The 19,111-nt window shown below is 44.8% G+C and overlaps 1 protein-coding gene across 8 annotated transcripts in view; it reads right to left on the reverse strand.

Annotated features, from left to right (window-relative positions):
- The window catches only part of hdac4 (histone deacetylase 4), an 89,024-nt gene that overhangs the window by 6,947 nt on the left and 62,966 nt on the right, over positions 1–19,111 (reverse strand). For all 8 annotated transcript variants that reach the window (XM_062564954.1, XM_062564952.1, XM_062564953.1 and 5 more), the window contains 7 exons: positions 15,804–15,911; positions 13,947–14,002; positions 13,663–13,750; positions 12,544–12,663; positions 12,361–12,458; positions 6,243–6,361; positions 5,490–5,623 (listed from right to left, as the gene is read on the reverse strand). In XM_062564954.1, the coding sequence (XP_062420938.1) occupies positions 5,490–5,623; positions 6,243–6,361; positions 12,361–12,458; positions 12,544–12,663; positions 13,663–13,750; positions 13,947–14,002; positions 15,804–15,911 (723 nt within the window). The remainder of the gene's footprint in view (positions 1–5,489; positions 5,624–6,242; positions 6,362–12,360; positions 12,459–12,543; positions 12,664–13,662; positions 13,751–13,946; positions 14,003–15,803; positions 15,912–19,111) is intronic.

Raw genomic sequence — 19,111 nt, forward strand, 5'->3', positions numbered from 1 at the left:
AGCCTGTCAGCTTGATTGACAGCTAGGCCTCATGCTTATAAACTTTAATGGCTCTTGTCAGGACACTCCAGGGGCCCCCCCACATGACAGGTATGGCAAACAGACAGACACGCATTTGCACTATACACAAGCACACATTTGTCTGCCACATCATCCATGGCGACATTTCTGTTTATTTGAGTTTGTGGCCCGAGGCCGGGCCTGGACCTCTGCATCTCCACATCATCAGAAGTCCTTGAGAGCTGGAGAGAGAGAGAGAGAGAGAGAGAGAGAGAGAGAGAGAGAGAGAGAGAGAGAGAGAGAGAGAGAGAGAGAGAGAGAGAGAGAGAGAGATTTCTCTTTGTGACACGGCCGCCCAATGCACCAGGCACAGGCCAAGATGGAAAGCCATGAGCCAAGAGTGAGGAATGTGACCTGGTGAAAACATTCCAGAAGGGGGAGGCTATGACCAAAGCAGCGGGGAGAAGAGGAAATCCACTTGTTCAGCATAAGAAAGTGCACAAGGCGCCCATTGTAAATAGTAAATAACAAACGTTGATTATGTCATGCTAAATGAACGTGGTAACGATGTGCATTCTGCAAAGCGGGCGACCTTTTCTGAAAATAGGTGTAGGCTTTGCGTGGTAGCCGGGTGCTGGTGGTGAATACTCAGGCCCTGGGGGGAGGGGGGGGGGCAGGTGAACTCGAGCGTCCTACTGTAACTGGAGTGTAAACAGAACGAGTAACCTCACTGACAGCTGGCAGCAATTAGCATATTAGCCTGTTGTTTATCAAATAATTGCTAACAACCGTGCCTCGAACCGGGTCAACATCTGTTTGCGAGCAATCATCAATTAGTCCCAAGTTCAGAGTTGACTGGTGTAGTTGCCAATGAATCATTCATGAGCTATTTAACGAAAAAGACTTCACTATTACGCACTGCAGCGGTGGGGGCAAATTAAAGAGCCTGTAAAGTCCATTCAGCAATTTCCATCCCTCTCTTTCCCAGGTAATTTGAGCTGCTTTCAAAGGAAGCCTAATGTTCATTATGACAAAGCTTGCATTAACCTGCCAATAAAAGCACATATATCTCTCTCCCACTAGCAAGCAGTAAAACACTGGAGCTACAGAGACGGTGGAGAGGCTACAACACCTTGAGGAGGTTTTCACCCAATGCTCTCCCTCTTTAGAACATCCACACAACAAAAGCATTAAAGATATGATAGACACAAGGATTTCTTAATCATTTATAGCTGGTCATGTTTTAAAACACTTTTGTACTGTAATAAATCAGTCCAAACTAGTAGCGATAATTGGCCTTTACAGAATATTTCAGTACACATTTCATGGTTTAAACTACATATATGCTACAGCTACGGTGACGTCTTGGGTTCTGTTCCAGTTCCAGACAATACAAACCCTCGGGGGGTTTTGAAGTTCTATAAACAAAAGCACAGCTGACCAGCTAATCCAGATGTGGTCCCATGCCTGAGCCTACTCATCCGCTCCATTCACAGTCAGCCAACACACACACACACACACGCAAAAAAGTACATCTTCTAGAAATAACCCGCCCAGTGGACACATTCTGAGTCTATAATTCATCGACTGTTGGCCAGATTTGAAGACTTGTTGGTCAACCTGCTGGTGATGCTACAAAGACCTTGCATTTGATTTATTGTATTTATTTATTGTTTCTCATTCTGATTCCATTCGCCATCGGAGGCCATTGCTGGACATTGTCAGCAAATGAGAAAAAAGAAAGAAAAACGCCTTTTATCCCCTCCAGTTCAATCCTTCACTGACGTTTTCCAGCTAAATTCCAAGTCCATTACAGAGACCTTCGCTGAGATTATGATAAAAACACTTGCTTCCTGCCAGTTTGATCTGATCGGGGACATTTTAGCCTCTTTCTTCCCCCTTTGCTATCGGTTATCACATCTCCACACAACTCAACGATCTGCCTTTGTTCAAACAGCTGACATCGCTCGCTGCCAAAAAGCCAACCGGCAAAAGTCATGGGAACGTTATGCCTTCACTTCAAGTCAACCACGTCGTAATTTGCCTCGTTTGTCGACTTATCAAAGTCATCTTCTGCTGCACAACTCTTACTCCAATGCGTACACTTAACTTTTATTGTTTCTGTTTAGGTTTGGCTGAAATCTCCTGAGCAACTACTTTACTCTTTTTTTTTTAAATTCACATCTATAACATTCTTTCCTTTCCCGACATTGACGACCTCCTTTAGGTACGGTTCCGCGTGAGGCTGCTTCATAACAATAGCTCCGTCCCTTCCTACTTCAAATGATTACTCCATTTCCCTTTCATTATCTGATCCCTGGGCCCAGGCTGACCCCGCTGGAAGAGGTGTGAGGGTAACCATTTTCAGATGTGTACCAGTGAGGGGGCCCCCGGGCGAGAGGGGCGTCCCGCAGGGCGGATTCCATTGACGCTCCCTGCCTCCCTGCCTCCTTTCGCATATTCAGCTCCCTATGGCACCCATCCAGTGACCTCCTCCAAACCCCTGCTGAGGCCGGTGCTCAGCAGGCTGAAACCCAAGAAGCCAACCCCCCGATCCAATTCATTATTTTTGCAGCAGGGCGGTGCTGTGAGTAACGAGAGCGTCCTTCAAGCTGGAAGTCCTGAGTACTAACCTCCGTGACAGCTAAAAGCATCCGCCCTGCCCAAGTGTCCTTGAATTCCCGAATCCTTAGCAGCTGTAATGGCAGCGCTGCTCTGCGACTTTTCATCATCGGTGGGCACGGCCCGAGTAAACACTAGAGCTGTTGGTATTGTTGCCTGGTTTAGCACGTAGCAGGGCTTTCTTCTTCAGAGGACACCTCTCAGGGGTTAATAACATCTCCTGGTGTCCCGCACTGCTTTGGTGCTGGTTAATCTGTTTGCAGCGGTACGGTTCTTCTTGTTCCACACAAAAGTGCGCTGGTTTGTCACAGTGACCGAGTTTTTATTAATGTGTTCTTATGTTATTGCTGTGTTTGTTTAGCTCTGACTCCAAGATCCACATGGAACGGGGCCATGCAGTTGTTTTTCTTTTTTCTTTTTTTTTTTTTACGATTCCAAGAACTCATTTATAGCCTTTGCTGTCTGCAGTGCTGGAACAAGACGCCCAGGAATGCACAGATACCACCTCCAACAAGGCTGACACAAAGTCAGAGCTAATCATATGAGTTCAAATGCAAATCGATAACTCCTATTCACGCAGACTTGGTTCGTTCTGAAATAGAAGGCCGACATCAAGTCAATTTTGGTGGATGGATACATTTTAATGAACACAACGACTGTCTGCGTACTTCTGAATGACCTTTACGACACCGTGTCAGTGACAACCTGACAAGAAATACACCTTCCACTGTCTTTCATGTTTCCACACTAGTTCATTATCACTCCATTTTAAGGTGTCCGCAATGCGGTCCAACAACTAGTCTCACTTAGTTCTCAGTGAGGTACTGTGTGTGCCCGACGAGAAGTATGGCCCATGTGCATTAGTGTGACTGTTCTAAGCAGTAAATGGTGATAGCTTTAGCAGCTACAGTAGCCTACGTGGGATGTTTCACCATCGATTGTCTTCAATTGAAACATACGACACATGAAGGCTTTGTAAAGCACCCGAGAATAAAAAGCACATCTTGTGGGATCACATTAACCGCAATAAATAACGTTAGGAATGTAATCCTAACATCAGCACTTCACTCTCGTTTCCCATCAGCTGAGTAATCTGCCATTTGGGTCAAAGTCAACATAAATTTCTTTGGTCGATTAGTCCTCGTTTTAAGATTTCTTTCGCGCTGAATTACTTTATTCCCAAGAAACTTCTGGTCAACACAAGATGTAAAGTGATACTTTTGTGTCTTTCTTTGGGTAGAAACTCCGTTCTAAAGAAGTTGTTGATTAAATCAACTCATCACAAAGTCCCCACTTCATTAGTTTTCATCCCGCCGGCTTGTTTAATCAACTCTCCTGTCATTCCAGATCCTGTCCTCCGCACCAGGTCGTCTCTCATTCCCTTCACCTGGTCCTCGTGCCCTTCTCACCTGCAGCCCGTTCCCTCCTCATTAGTCCCTCACTAGTCAGCTCCCCACACTTACACTTGCTCTCTGTCTTGTGTGCTTTCACACACAACATTCACACCTTCTTCCCCTCCTCCAAAGCTCTATAATCGTCATTCAGTTGCACTCGGATATCTTGGACGCATCATTTTGAAGTGGGGGGGGGGGATGATGGGACTGAGCAGCTTGTCCAAAAAAGCATTAGCTGGCTATTAGCTGGAAGAAGAGTGGGCGGGCGTGATTGTGTGAGGAGTTGCTCTCCTGTTGTGCGCCATGAATCACAGAGCAACGATGTTTGTTCAGTTCCTCGGCCTAACCTACACACTCCCACTATTAACCTTCTGCTTGGAAATCATCTCCCTCATGTGTTTGTGCGTGAGAGAGTGTGTGTCTGTTGCTTTGACTTTCTCTCTGGATGGTGAGAGTACTTTGGTTAGGGGCTCCTCTACATACAAGCGTGTCGGGTATTTTTAAACTGCATCCGGCGTATCGTGTGTAAAGAGCCATGCGATCATTCTGCTGCACTTGTTTGGCAGTTGAAGTAACTGTGAGAATTTGATTTGACTATCCTGTGAGTTACCAAGTCAGTGGACACAACATCTCACTGTTGCAAACTTTGAAGTGGGTTTGAGACACTTGTCCACCTACAGCAGCTGGCGGTGTTGCCCCATAGGTAATCCACTGATTACAGATTACTGTGCCAAAAAACACAGTTCAAAACACCTTAACTGTCACAGTTTGGGTTTGTTTCCTGTCTTATTTTGTAGTTTCCTGCCTCCTGTGTCCCTGGGTCAGCTTCACTTCCTGCCGTCTCCCTGATTGTTTCCACTCGTGTCCAATCACACGCACCTTCCCAGTGTATTTAAGCTTCATTGAACGCTCTTCCTGAATGTCGTCCCCCTGTTTATGAGTGCTGGATCCCAGTTGCCTTTTGATTAAAGTATTTTTGTTTTCAACTCTGCATTTCAGTTCGGATTCCGGCAACCCAACCCTGCTTTGTGACATTAGCTATCCCTTTAAGAGAATGGCTTTTGTAGCATGTTGACTTTTAAAGTCAGAAAAGATTACTTGCTTCCGGAAATGTAGCCATGAAGGAAAATTACAAACAACACAAATTCAACTGCATTGTGAAAATTTCACGCTGACAACACAAATACACCAGATGCTCACTTTTGTGCAATTAAACATAAAACTACACTAATTTGGTGTTAATTACGGTCATTATCAGAACAGACTTCTATACTATATTGGTAAAATTACAATAACATTCCAATTTTAGCAGAGACTAACCAGGTCATAATTTCATGGGCTCATTGTGTGTGTGCGTATACTTAATTCCCATCGTAGACACGAGGTGTAGGTTTACCCAAGAATTGTCAGTGACTTGCTCAAGGTTATTTCTGCTAGTGAGGGCTCCCTCCCGTCTCTCGGCTCTCGCCTTACCTCGTTCCCAAGCAGAGCCGAGACGCAGGCTTCGGAGGCATCACATATGGCTGTGAGGTCGTGACCTCCCTCCAGGGCGAGCACCACCCGACCGCCTGCCAGACTCATCAGCTGCCTGGTCAGGTAGCCGAAGCCTGGACACAGGGGAAAGTAATGAGACGGCGGCGCAGTGTGTTCAAGCTCTGACTTCCTTTTTGGATATTGATCAAAGAAAAAAAAAAAGTAGAGAAAAGGGGGGTTTGAGCGAGGATGAGAAAAAAGGGGGTGACTGCGTCAGGGAGAGAAAGAGGGGAAGAAAGCCCTTTGTGGATTTACCGGGGGGCCAAAAAACAAGCCATAATAAGAGCCAGGTTTAATTTTAATAAGTGCGGCTTTGCGTTTAGACTCGGTCACAGTCTCTGATCTTTTGCTCTCAGGATGAGAGGAGTTTTTCTATATATGCATTCAGGAATACTTTCTTTTCCCCATATCCCCCTCTTCCTGCAATCCTCTCTAACCACCCGTATCACCCCCTTAATAACCAAGACCCCTGGTCTCATTTCAGATCGGCCGGATGGTTTTAGAAAATCTCTCTGCTGGCACGCCAAGGTCTCGCTATGAATACGCAAGTCGGAGGCGCAAAACAAACACAGCCCCGCTGCTTCTATGCCGCGGTGCACCGGCGGGACATGTGAACGTTACAAGTGAGACCGGGAAGGACATGCATTCAAATATTCATGCATCTTCTGCAAAGTCCCCAAAGTGAGCACTCACATTTGGCCGTCAGCTTGTACCCTCCCAGGGGGGGGGCATGTCCGTCCACCGCGTCGAAGCCCGAGGATACCAGGACCACGTCTGGAGCGAACTCGTTGGCAATGGGCATGACCACCGTCCTAAGGAAAAAACAAATGATGAATTTAATGTGGATACTCTGTCGCCAATACTTGTGGCTTTGGTGTAAACAGAACACTTGAATGCATGAATAGTTTTTTTCTTTTTGCTGGCTGCCCTCCTACAGGAAGGCCAGAAAGCAGAGATTGACTTTGGACTATTAAGTATTCCAGAAAGCGATTCAGAATGTCCCAAAAGCATTTCTGTTGTTTGTCAAAAAAAAAAAAAAAAAAACACACACAACGTCCAACTGCAGTCACACTTTGCTGTGTACAGCACAGCGTGCTTCTCTGGCAACTCTGACACACAAATAAGAGGGTCAAAGTTCAAGGTGTAATGTTATGACGTAGTATGTCCACATTGAATGCATAACCCATGCAACAGCATGTAAGTTAAAAGAAGAAAAAAAAACTATGAATGAAAAGTATGCAATATTAGTGTCTCAAAAACACTGATCCCCCCCCCCCCCCCCTAAGGCCTTAGACCAGGAACCCTCAGGGACTCACTGACGTCACTTGGTAAATTGTTAAGAGGCTTGAAATCATTTAAATACAAATGGGATAGTACTTTTTCTGCAACATATTATGTTACCATGACAACTCCCTGATCTGATCATCTTCCTGGCTCTTTCCTCTCTAGATGAGAGGCCATTGAAAGTAATCTATTTACTTGTTATTATCAAAACAGCTTAAATGACAAAGTTAAATGGATAAATCTGGGTAATATAATCTATTCCATTCTTCTGATTTCATGTGCTCTGATGTGTTTTTCTGAGTAAATGTATTACTCCAGGCAGTGCCTTCCTCTTTGTTTACCCTTTCTTATGTCTACATCTTCCACTGGTCACCCCATGCTATGAATTCTAGATCATTCTAATTCTCTTGGACAAAGTCCACAGAAATGCAGACTTATGTAAAGTTTCCAAAAATGGGCTCAAAATGTCTACCAGAAAACCCTGAAAAACCTGGAGATTTGACAGTGGGACAGACCTCACGGTATTTGCAGAAGCGCACCCCCGAGTCAGTGAGTGTGAAGGTTGGGATTGATATTGGGCCACAATTTACCCCGTTGAGTAACATCTTTCTGAAGCAGACACTTCAAAAAGTAATGCTGCTTTTCATCAGCGGAGACTCTGGCAGCTGCAACAGTGATCTGTTCAATGGGCCGACTGGATGACAGGATGACTATCAATCAAACATGAACTGCTCCAAAAAGCATCGACTATATATTGACACTACTGCTCAACCCATTCAAAAAACAAATGACAACCACAGAGCCAGGTTTTTAAGATTTAAAGAGATTGATTTTGTATAAACAATTTATATAACTACTGTGTTTCCGTTCCATTTAACTGTGTCAAAGTAAACAGAGACTCGAGAGGAACAAGCAGTGGAGCCCAGAGGGCACTTCACTATATTTTGAACAAAGCTACACCATAAAACATATTTTACACTATTATTTCTTGCAAAATGATTAGTAATTGTGCTTAAAGAAGAATAATCGTTTTGTTGCTGGCAAGCGATATACATAGTGGTGGATAAAAGAGGGAATTATAATGTGTTTCAGGAGGACTATTCAAATTTGGACTTGAATACCTTGTTGTGATTGTTGTATGCTGCAACCAGCAGATAATCTACATGTCTCCATTGCTGCACTCCAGTTAAGTTACTTTATGGCTTTTCCTCCCTTTCATGGTTTTCAAAGCAAACATCCAGCTAATGAGTTGTATATACAGTATGTGTGTGGCAGAGAAAATTATAGACTACACTTCCTGAAGTGGAAAGAAGTTTGGACATTTGGAGGCAGCAATACACTAGAACATCCTTAAGTGAAAAGGGGAAACGGAAGGACAGATATAATATGCATGTGTGTGTGTGTGTGTCTTAATTATGCAGGGTGATCCTAATGCTGGGTGGGTGTGGTCAACATGGCCTGTTTGTGTACAACCTTCCTTTCACACACAGCTTGTGTGCGATGTGCCATGCACATAAATCCAAATGTCGGGAAATGTAATGATTCACTGCAAGTTGTGGCTGGAAAATCCAAAAGGGTTTGTATGGCAACCCCGTTAGAAAAAATGTGTTTTTCAAAGACATATTATCTTAGATCACATTACACTAGTTAGGATTTACCAGTCATTTCAGTTTTTTGATTACTATAGACAATTTTTTTAGTTGAAGAAAAAGTATTAAATTATATGTCAGGTAAGGTAAACATTACTTGAAATCATTTGTTAAATAGCTTTAAAGACGTTTTTTTAATCAATTAAAATATTTTTGAACTTTTTTGGTCACAATAACTCCCACGCGGTCTGGGATATTGAGGCATGGCGTGTTTTGGTGAGGTCTGCGAGTGACGGAGTTCCTCAGGGTCCCGTCGCAGGTCCTCTGTACTTTGCTGACCTCAGGAACAAGGGATGGTTTTCTGCCTGTGGGGGAGCAGCGTGTCCTGAACTCCGGAGAAAAACACCGGTTTTTCCAGCTCTTGTTCGCCACCAAATTACAACCCTAAAATGCGCAACCACCCCCCTCCTCCCCCCCACAACACCCGTACGTACACACAGCTGTCCGAGGGAGAGGCGGGAGGTAGTTTTCAGAGCTTACTGGTTGTCTCGGGAAGAAAGGACACACTGAGTGTGTAGCGTGCATCTGGCATTATTTCAGGAGAAAACGTCATGTAACGAAGATCAAGAATAGGACAGGGAAATACAGTCAATGAGTGAGTGGGCAAAGCCTTATAAGGCCTGTGGGGGAGGAGTCTAGGAAGAAAACACAGAGGGAGTAAGGGATGACTAAATAGAGACTCAAAGTTGCTAAATTAGAATGTTTTTTAATTTTAGTTCCTCCCCCACCTTTTTTGTTTGTTTTGTTTTTTGGGATGGGTATGTCTGTGTGTGTGTGTGTGTGTGTGTGTGTGTGTGTGTGTGTGTGTGTGTGTGTATATTTCTTATAATTTACATTGTGCTGTTGTTTCTATTTTCATTTGTTGTGTTGTAACATGACAATTATATAAAAATAATCATTCTGCTAAGGAGAGTTATTTATTGCACGTGTTATATTTGTTTCCACCTACTTATAAGCTAACATACACGCACACAGCTTTTGTCCATTGGCATTTGGGCCATTAAAGACCTCACATTAAAAGTAGTCGCCCAAACGCACGCATGTGGGCAGACACGCGGCGCAGAGGGAAACCTTGACCACCAAGGATACTTGAAGCACTAAAGGGCTCCGCACACTCCTTCTTCCAACCTTCAACAACAAGACAGTTTAGTCACAATGAAGACTATGAATTGTCATCACTTAAACCCCCATGGAATCCAGACATTTAAGCATATAAAAACCCACAGGAATCAATTAGCCCACTGGATGAAGGAAACCGGTGGTTTTAGGGAACACTAATTATTTGTGAATCAGAGCCATGAAAAAGGAAATGAAAAAGCTTCCCTGTTAATTACGACAGGGGAGAGAGTTTACAACTGAACAGTAACAACATGGGCATCCTGAGTCAAGAGGTGGCGACTAAAACCACTCTTACTGTGAGGGGAGCTCTGCTTGTGTAAGCAGTTAGTGCACAATATTGTTTAGTTTATAGCAACAGGGTGCATGTGTCAGAGCATCAGCTTATTGGAATGCCGCCTGTGAGACTAAAAAGATGCCGCAGTGGTCCAAAAAGCGTGGATCCTACACTTCTCATCTCCCCAGGGCTGACATCATCAGGGTCACGTGTCACACTTAAAAAAACCCTCAGCAAATAAAGGACTTTCAAATGCTACGTCAACTTTAATGACAGACTAATTAGGATGAGAATCATCTAACTTCAATCAAGTTCAATCTCACCTACTAAAAGGAAGTGACCAGCAAACACAAAATATCTCTTTGACCATCAAGCACAGAGTATCGTAGTGTCGACTCTATTTTATAGACCACTCAGACTATTTATTCCTCTGATTCTGGTGAACACATTCAAGTGTTGGCAGCCGTAAACCAACATGACTTTAAGTTCCAAAGTTTAATAAAGCAGTAGATCTGAAGGCATAGCGGAGACTTTTTGAGCCAAGGAAAACTTCCCCTCATTACACTACTCATCTTTGTGTAATTGCTCGCTTTCCACCTCTTGATTTTGCCTCATGGCCCAATGTTCCCCGGCATGGACGGGCTAAAATGCGGTATTGGTGGCGTACCACAAGCTGTAGACATTTCTAAACAGATTTAAGTATCATCATTCCTGTTAACATATAGTAAAAATAATATAAGAACAATTTCATTTTGCAAAAAAAAAAATGTTATCAGTCAAATTAAGAGAAACATATGAGTTCAACTTTCCATTTTGCAAAACACGCTTCCAGAATTGACCATGGATAATCACCATTACCAGACCTTTCCTGAGCAGTGAAGGACCAGGGGAGACCCCCAGAGTAAAGACTCTGTCCTTCAGAGGGAGCAGAGTTCATCACAGCCGTCAACAAAAGGTTCAACTCCACAGTTTCAAGGCTTTCCTTCTTCGTTCATAAAAAAAACGAGAGCGGGAGAGAGCAAAAAAAACCTCACACACGCACACTTACACTTCAAAGCCCTGTCATCTGGCGCTGCAGAGAGCTGTTTTGAATTAAGTTTAATTCTCCTCCTCTCTCCAAGTTCATGGCAGAAGAGGGAGTGAAAGGAGGAGGAGGAGGAAGAGAGAGAGAAATAGGAAGAGTGCTTCTGGTTTTCATTAGGGCCAATTTTCTTATCTTTTTTCTCGGTGTTTTTCTGGAGGCTCAGACTTGAGCCCCAGCAAATGCAACGTGGCACAGGCCAGCGGAGGAATGGGAAGGTGCCGGCTGCGAGGCACGCATCCCCTCCCAAAGACATGGGGAGGAAGGAGAGGACCACAACAAACGGATAAACAATGAGATTGAAAGAAAGCCGATGGACGGGAGGGACCGCGTGTATCAGGTGTCCATGCGTGCGTGTGGTTGTAAATGTGTAAGCACACTGATGTAAAAGATGCACTTCTGACCATTTGTATGGTTTCTCTGTGTTTGTGTGCACATCCGCGCATCTTCATGGTAGTTTTTATTGAAGTCTTTCTGCAGTTTGGAGCTTGTGTACAGCATGTGTATTTGTATAAACACAAGAATATCCGGTATCTGTAACCAAGATTCTTTGTGCGTGTAGTAAATCCGTGAGCTGTGGGAAAGGTTTGCTGCTGTCTTGTGAGGTTCATGAATAGTCCAAAACTGCTTAATAGTGCCAGGGCTTATAGTGATATCAAACCTGCAACATACGTTCTCTCTCCCACTAGGTCTCTTTCCATAATTTTTCATTAATAACCAGAAGAATCACATAAAATCAAGGTATAAATGCAGTAGAAGCCCCTTAACATTAATATATGGATCCATGAGAAAAAAAGCACATAGCAAACCTAATTTTAAGTGTACATTTGGATGTTGACAGAGCTGGCTGTTTTAGCGCAATGCTTTACTGGTCAACTTAAATAAGCATTGAACGACGCAACTACAGATGAAACGCCTCCGATTCCCTCCTGAAAGTAGTAAGAATTACAGGAGTCCCCTTACTACTTTATATCACAAGGACCGTAAAAAACAGTAAAAAAACAGTTATACAATGTAGTTGGCTTTGGCTTTCCAAAGTTTAAAAGAAATAACTATGGGGATGGCATGAACATTATATCATTTTAGGCTTGAGACTTAAATATTTGAACCAAAAGCCAGTGTGGTGTTTGAAGGATGTAGGCATTTAGGCCCTTCAAAGGATTTTGGGGCTGGCCATGACCAGCAAGCTCCAAGCTCCAAGACACTTCTTTCTACCTGCTACAAAAACATACTTTTTTTGAGAATAGCAAGTGTCAATCTGTAATCAACCAGTTTAAAACAGGTCTTTGTTTCGGAGTGTGTTGTGAGGTTATAAATAGCTCAAGAAAGTGGAAACTAATAAACAACAGAAGATTAGAAGCAAATTATTAGAGGCATTTCATGGGGTCGCATTGGGTGTCTTACCTAAAAGCAGCCAGGTACTCTGCATCACTCATGGGAGGCTCCAGTCCTCCGGTGAAGGCCATGTTCACGTTGAAGCCTACACCAGCTCCACTGCCCACCTACAGCACGCATGAACATGACCAGGTTACTTTGTGCAACAGGGGTGGCAGGTCGACCGGGACGCGGAGCGGCGTTCCCTCCCACCTCGTCGGGCGCTCCGCTGCCGGGGAAGAAGTTCCCGTCGTCGTAGCGATGCAGTGAAAGGTAGAGAACGTTGGGGTCTGCGTAGAAGGCCTGCTGGGTGCCGTTGCCGTGGTGAACATCCTGGAAAGATCCGAGGCAAGAAAAGGGGGCGGTTAGGGGAAAAAAATCGTACGAGTGGGGTCGAGAGTTTGGGAAGATGTGTCGTTAATACTGGGGACCTAACCGAGGCTGTCACCCAAACGACATCGGAACCTTTTGAAAAAGTATAACTTTTGCTTAAAGGGTTATCAACTCTCTACACACAGACACTGAAACACTGAAATACTGCCAGACGGTTGACTCTGAATTCAATAAAACCCTCAACTTCAAAAAAGGTTCACTTTTGCGAGCAAGACGAGATCAATCGAGTGACCTCACCGTCTACATTCCGGGAATGCTTTAAAATGCTGGTCCTAAAAATGTCGCTGTTGTCTTTAGTGGCCTGACAGCGAGTCTGCTGCACGGAACATTCCCGGTGACAGACAGGGAGGAAATGAAAAGGCCCTTCAAAGGATTTTGGGAATGGCCATGACCAGCAAGGGATGCTGCTGAGCAGCAGGGCTTTTAGACACTTCTTACTACCATCTACAAAAAAAATACTTTGATAAAAATACTCTTTTTTTCTTCATAAAAGAGACAGTGTCTCACCTAGATAGCAATATAGCATAACAATGCAGTTCTATTGTTGAACTCATTCAATGGGTATTATTAAAGAAGATGGTTACCACTTTCTGAAAAAATAATTATTGAAATCACAGAGTATTTTTTTTTCAACCCAGTTGAACACTTAGTTGTCCATTGCATTAGATGCATGTCAGTCAGTCAAACTTTATTAAACGCGTTCACAATAACTCAACATTAATGAGTGTATTCACAATAACTACCAACCTTGTTCAGTTGTAACACGTTAAAAACACAGTCTGATACCGCTAAAACATTTTGACTTAGAGGTCAGGAAGCAGGAATTAATCCATATATAAGGCGCTTCAGATTATAATGCACACTGTGTTTTTTTTGAGAAAATTAAAGGCTTTTAAGTGCGCCCTTTAGTGCAAAAAATACGGTACACAAGAAACTCACCCAGTCTACGATGAGGACTTTGCTGACATTGAGTCTCTGCTGCAGCAGCTTGGCTGCGATGGCGACTGAGTTGAAGTAACAGAAGCCCCTGAAAGTGAACAGTGAAAGAACCGCACTCTTAACTTTCTGAAATGATCATATATCAACAACATTGAACAACATAGGACCGGACTTTGAGAACAACACATTGATGAAGCTCCTTAAGTAATGGAGCATGTTGATAAACGTGTTATGAACCAGGCTGGAGGGGATCTTTGTCCTGGTCAGATATTGCATTTACTTACATAGGTGTGCTCTCCTCAGCGTGGTGTCCAGGTGGTCGAACTACAGCGAAACCGTTCTGTCAGAGGGAAACAAAAGTCACACACAGCCCTTTTACTCATGTTGCCTGAACCTTAACCTGCTACCTTCAATCTATGAACTTTTACTTTCTGTCCAAGAGACTGAGAACTCTGAGAAGGACATCATAGATTCTGAAATAATAAAAAAAAGATATATATATCTAAATATAGATGACCATATGTGTCGGTCAAACCCAAACCTGCACTTAAAAAAAAGATATATCCTCGTGCCTTACTTATTGAAAACAGCAGCCGTTCAAAAGTATGCGCGCACAGAGAAACAGATGCTTACATCGGGTCAGTGAGGGAAGCTCTGTTAAGGCTGGGACCTGCAACTGTTTTTGGGGGCTGCCACTGCTACGTGGGGACATTAGATAGATGTTCGGGCTGATGTAGAGCGAGGCGAGCCCGGCTAATGATGTTGAGTCAGCTGCTGTGGATTAGCAGCCGGCCAGGAGTTTAATGCAGAGACAACCGCCTCAGCTGGTTTTGAGGACGCTCTTCATAATACAGCATGCAACGTGGGTGTGTGAGAGGCAAGGGGACGGTCAATTGTGTCCGTATGAAGAGGAAAAATAACAATGGACTTAAAATAGATTTGGGTGGAGCAATGGAGAGCAACAGATGGAGAGACAGCCATGTGGGAGTGTGTGGGAGGGATGGAGTCGTGTCATTACGTGGAGTTGGGCTGCGGAGGCTCTTCAGAAGACCATCTGTATGTGTGTAGGCACGTGTGTGTGTGTGTGTGTACATATGTGCATGTATGTGTTAAGATCAGGTTAAGCTGAGGGCAAATCAATACATGTGAACTTTAACCCTATGTTATTCCAACATATTCCCAGCACGTCAGATACTGAAGCTTGGTCCTATTGTCCATGCGATGACACTCGTAGGTCCCCTCCAGCGTCAGTTTCTAACACGCTACATACAGGGTGTCTTTTTATAAAATAAACTTCTGTATCCACAGGAGGTGAGGTTTCAGGAAAAGAGCATGCAGGACAGCCCGGACCCCTGAATCAAGTAACCGGAGACGCCGCGTGACTAAAGCCACCAGAGACTCCCCAATGACATTGGAAACGTGTCAACGTTGAGTCCTGCGTGTTTTATTTATGTTTCAGTTGAATTCAGTGTTTCTCCTCCTGGAACGTGCAATCCATTTGATTTTTCCCAACCGTACAAAGTTCTCAACCTTTTATACAAAAATGTCTTTGTAGTAATCCTGCCCATATGTAGAAAAAGGAATACAAGCACATACAGTCACAAATCTGGCGCGCTACTGTCTCTCAGGAACGTCATTAGTCTGTGGTATGCCGGTGCTAGGCTAACGCTAAGTGCGTCAGCTGCTCTGCAGGTGGCTGTGGTGTAATGCCCATAAAACAGGGCTGTTATTGGGGACTGCTGGCGTTTGCAGTGCCCGTGAGCCGGGCCTCCCTGCTGGGTTCAAACAGTGAGCAGCCATCGCCACAGACACAGGAAGGCTGGCTGGTGGGCAAAGCGTGACGGGGGTGGGGATGTCTGTCTGGGAGGTGCTAACGAGACTTCGACGTGGAGGGTTCTGGCATGAGGTTTCTCCTTTCTTGAGGTGTTTGGAGGCGTGAATGAGTAGCGCAGCGCCATGAGTTGTAACAGGTTTTGTGTGATCCGTCATCGACTCAAATCCAGATTTATCTGGGTGGGATCCACCTGAGCTTTGTTTTGAGTTGGCTCCATTTCCAAGTTGGACTTAAGTCCCTGCGATTAAGGCCCAGCATCAGCAACGTCTTTGCTGCTGATTTAGCTCAGCAAAGAATCGGTACTGACCTTCAGCTCCCCCGACGCTACTTTGAACACCAGCTCCACCACCGAGCCGACGGCCAGACGAGCCGCGCTGGATGAATGGACCTCGTTCCAAATGGTGTCGTTGTCCACCTGCAAACACACATGCAGGCATGTGTTGTTTAAATCACATTATTTTAAGTAGGCAAAAAAAAACTGCACCTTCATGCTGTTTTTTATCCATGTTGTGATTTACAGCAGTTCAGAGTGACAGGCATCGTTAAACTGTGAGGACATTTGAAATCATTTAGCTATGTCATTTCACATCAAAGTTAGTCTTTGAAAGTGGCAGTTTAGGGACAGCTGGAACATTCTCCCGGACATGGACCAGAACCAAGAGAGAGTCTGTGAGGCAGTAAGACATATTTAGAAACTTAATCATACACATTTTTATAGCAAGCTCTGTGTTCATCAATACATAAAAGCAAAAAATACATTTATTTCAATTTAGTATCAAGGGGTACGCCAGCTGTGTTGACAAATTTCTACTTGAGAAAGTCCCACCCCAATCTCCATAATCTCTACGAACCCTTCTAATCTGGCCTGAAAATCACAAATGACATGACTCCTCTCTGCTGACTCTGGCTTCCTCACCATCCTCCTCCTCTCACATCTCCAGTAGTCCCTTGGCATAACTGGCACTCCTCTCTACTGGTTCACCTCATATCCCTCAGACCGACATCCATTCCACAGATAACTGTAAATCCGCCACCTCCCCAGTCACCCACGGTGTCCCCCAAGGTTCCGTGCTGGGTCCCCTCCTCTTCATCATTTACATCCTTCCCCTTGAAAAAGCATCCGTCGTCATGTCCTCAACTTCCACTGCTACGCTGACGACACCCAACTTTACTTCCCCTCCAAGACCATCGCTGCAGTCACCGACTCCACTCTCACTGCCTGCAACACAACTTTCTCAAACTCACCTGCAATAAATCTGAAATACTCATCATACTCATCGGCATCGTCCTCGACCCCACCCTCTCTTTCCTAGCCCATGCCGACCACATCACCAAGACTGCCTTCTTCCACCTCAGGAACATTGCACGGCTCAAACCCTCCCTCTCCTCTGCCACTACCGAAATTCTCATCCATGACCTCATGACCTCCAGACTCGACTAGTGCAACAGCTTCCTCTACGGCTCTCAACAAACTGCAATATGTTCAGAACTCTGCCGCTCGACTGCTCACATCCACCCGTCGCTATGAGCACATCGCCCCTCATTCTCATTCTTTATATTTATTTTATATTTTAGTGTTTCTGTCTCTATCTGTACGTTTTCCCTTACTTAGATTTACATTGAAAAGTGTCTTTGGGTACCCAGAAAAGCGGTATAAAAAATGATTAAATATACTGGTAAATAAAAATCAATATCAATTAAATGTGTTTAGAACTTCAGATATGGAGTGCTGGATTAAATATTTAAAAAAAAAACAACGGAAAATTTGAAATCCGAGTACAAACAAAGAAATCCAGTTACTCGGCATTTATTTTCACATTTTATGAGTATTTGTGTATTTGGGGAGTAAGTTCAGTCACCAGTCAGTGGTCACGCCAGATTAATGCCGAGGCCCGCTCAGCCCCAATCACAACAGTACATCCCCGCTCACGCACACAAGCCCAACGGACCTCAATAGTCTATGTGATTGATTGCAAGTGGGGCGGCGCGCAGGATAATATACACACCCTCCATCAGGCATGGCAGATACTGCGGGCAGATGGAGCACGTGATAAACACAGAGAGGAGAAGCTGGCAGATGAACAGAAGAAAAAGAAGGGCCGCGTGTCGAAGTGTTTGAACTGGACACACATGTGCGGAGCGGCCGGGTGCCAGAACGTTGACCCGCCCGCTCCGAGGGACTCGCTTTGCGCTTTTGGTCAGTCAGCTCGCCGACTGGTACAGTCGCACGGACCCGAGAGCCCATTCAACCAGTCGGCTTATTACTGAATGGCATTTTTGGGGGCCAGCCGCCCCCACTTTACCTCCCTGTCTTCTCCAGTGCAGGAATGATCGAGGATGGAAACATAAAAGAAGGGAGTGAAGGGGGAATAGAAGAGAGAGAGAGAAACCGGCGTGTGTGGAAGACACCGCGTTGTAACCCAGTGTCCAGGAGGAGTGAGTGGATGGGAAAGTGAACCGTGTGTTAATGAACACAAACAGATGCTGCTCTGAAGCAGCGTGTGGAGACTAGGCGGTTTATTGTTTGCCATGTTGATGTTAGCTTTTCGCCTCAAGACAGAAGTGGGATGCAATTTGACAGGGAAAAAGGAAAGGGAAGGTGTGTGTGTGTGTGTGTGTCGGAGGCAGAAAAAAGCGGGAGCGTGCTGGTATGACTGAATGATGGTTCCCCACAGGCTGACAGCCTAATTTCAGCCCCCTTCCTCTGTAAAAGTGTGTGTGGGACTTCTATGTGTGTGCATGACAGGAAGACAACAATTTAGCCCCATTTGCCATTATAAAGAGCAGAGCGGAGCTCGGGCTCTTCTTGTTCCCACCACTGCAGCAGTAACCCCCAAGGGAGGGAATGAGAGAGAGGGGGGGGGTGGAATAACATGCAAAGGATATGGAGATGCATAAGTGTTATGTAAAAGGTGCATTTTGCTGTAGGTGGATTGGCTTTTGGAAATCCTCAACCTTTGTCCCAGAGTCTACAGCAACACACGTGCACGCACACACACCTACAGGTGCACGTGAGACTGCTCCAACATATCCATTTCAAAAGGCAGCACTTCCAGCTCTGAGCAGCCATCTAAATCATTGCCTTAGCACACAAACATCCCTAAACACACTGCTACACACACAAACAAAAGCACACACCCACCCCACTATACCAAGGGGGGTGCGTGCATGCGCACACACACACACACACACACACACACACACACACACACACACACACACACACACACACACACACACACACACACACACACACACACACACACACACACACACACACACACACACACACACACACACACACACACAGCTTGTATGCTAAAAACATCTGGTTACAATTATTAACACTGCAGAAAGGCAAGCAACAGCTTTTGTTGCCTCTGGTCCTCGAGGGCCTTTTGTGTGTGTGTGTGTGTGTGTGTGTGCGTGTGTGTCTGTTTGGTGGAGGAAGAACAAATGGGACCATTATTTAGGCAGGGGGCAGAGAGAGCGAGTGGGGAACCCAGTTATTATACTGCGGGTCGATGATGCTGAAACTATGCTTGTTTGTTTCAGTGTAGCTTGGGATATTGATTAGATTAGCACGGTGTTGTAAAAGCAACTAACGGTGCATTA

The sequence above is a fragment of the Pungitius pungitius genome, chromosome 10, assembly GCF_949316345.1.
Source record: "Pungitius pungitius chromosome 10, fPunPun2.1, whole genome shotgun sequence".
Lineage (NCBI taxonomy): Eukaryota > Metazoa > Chordata > Actinopteri > Perciformes > Gasterosteidae > Pungitius > Pungitius pungitius.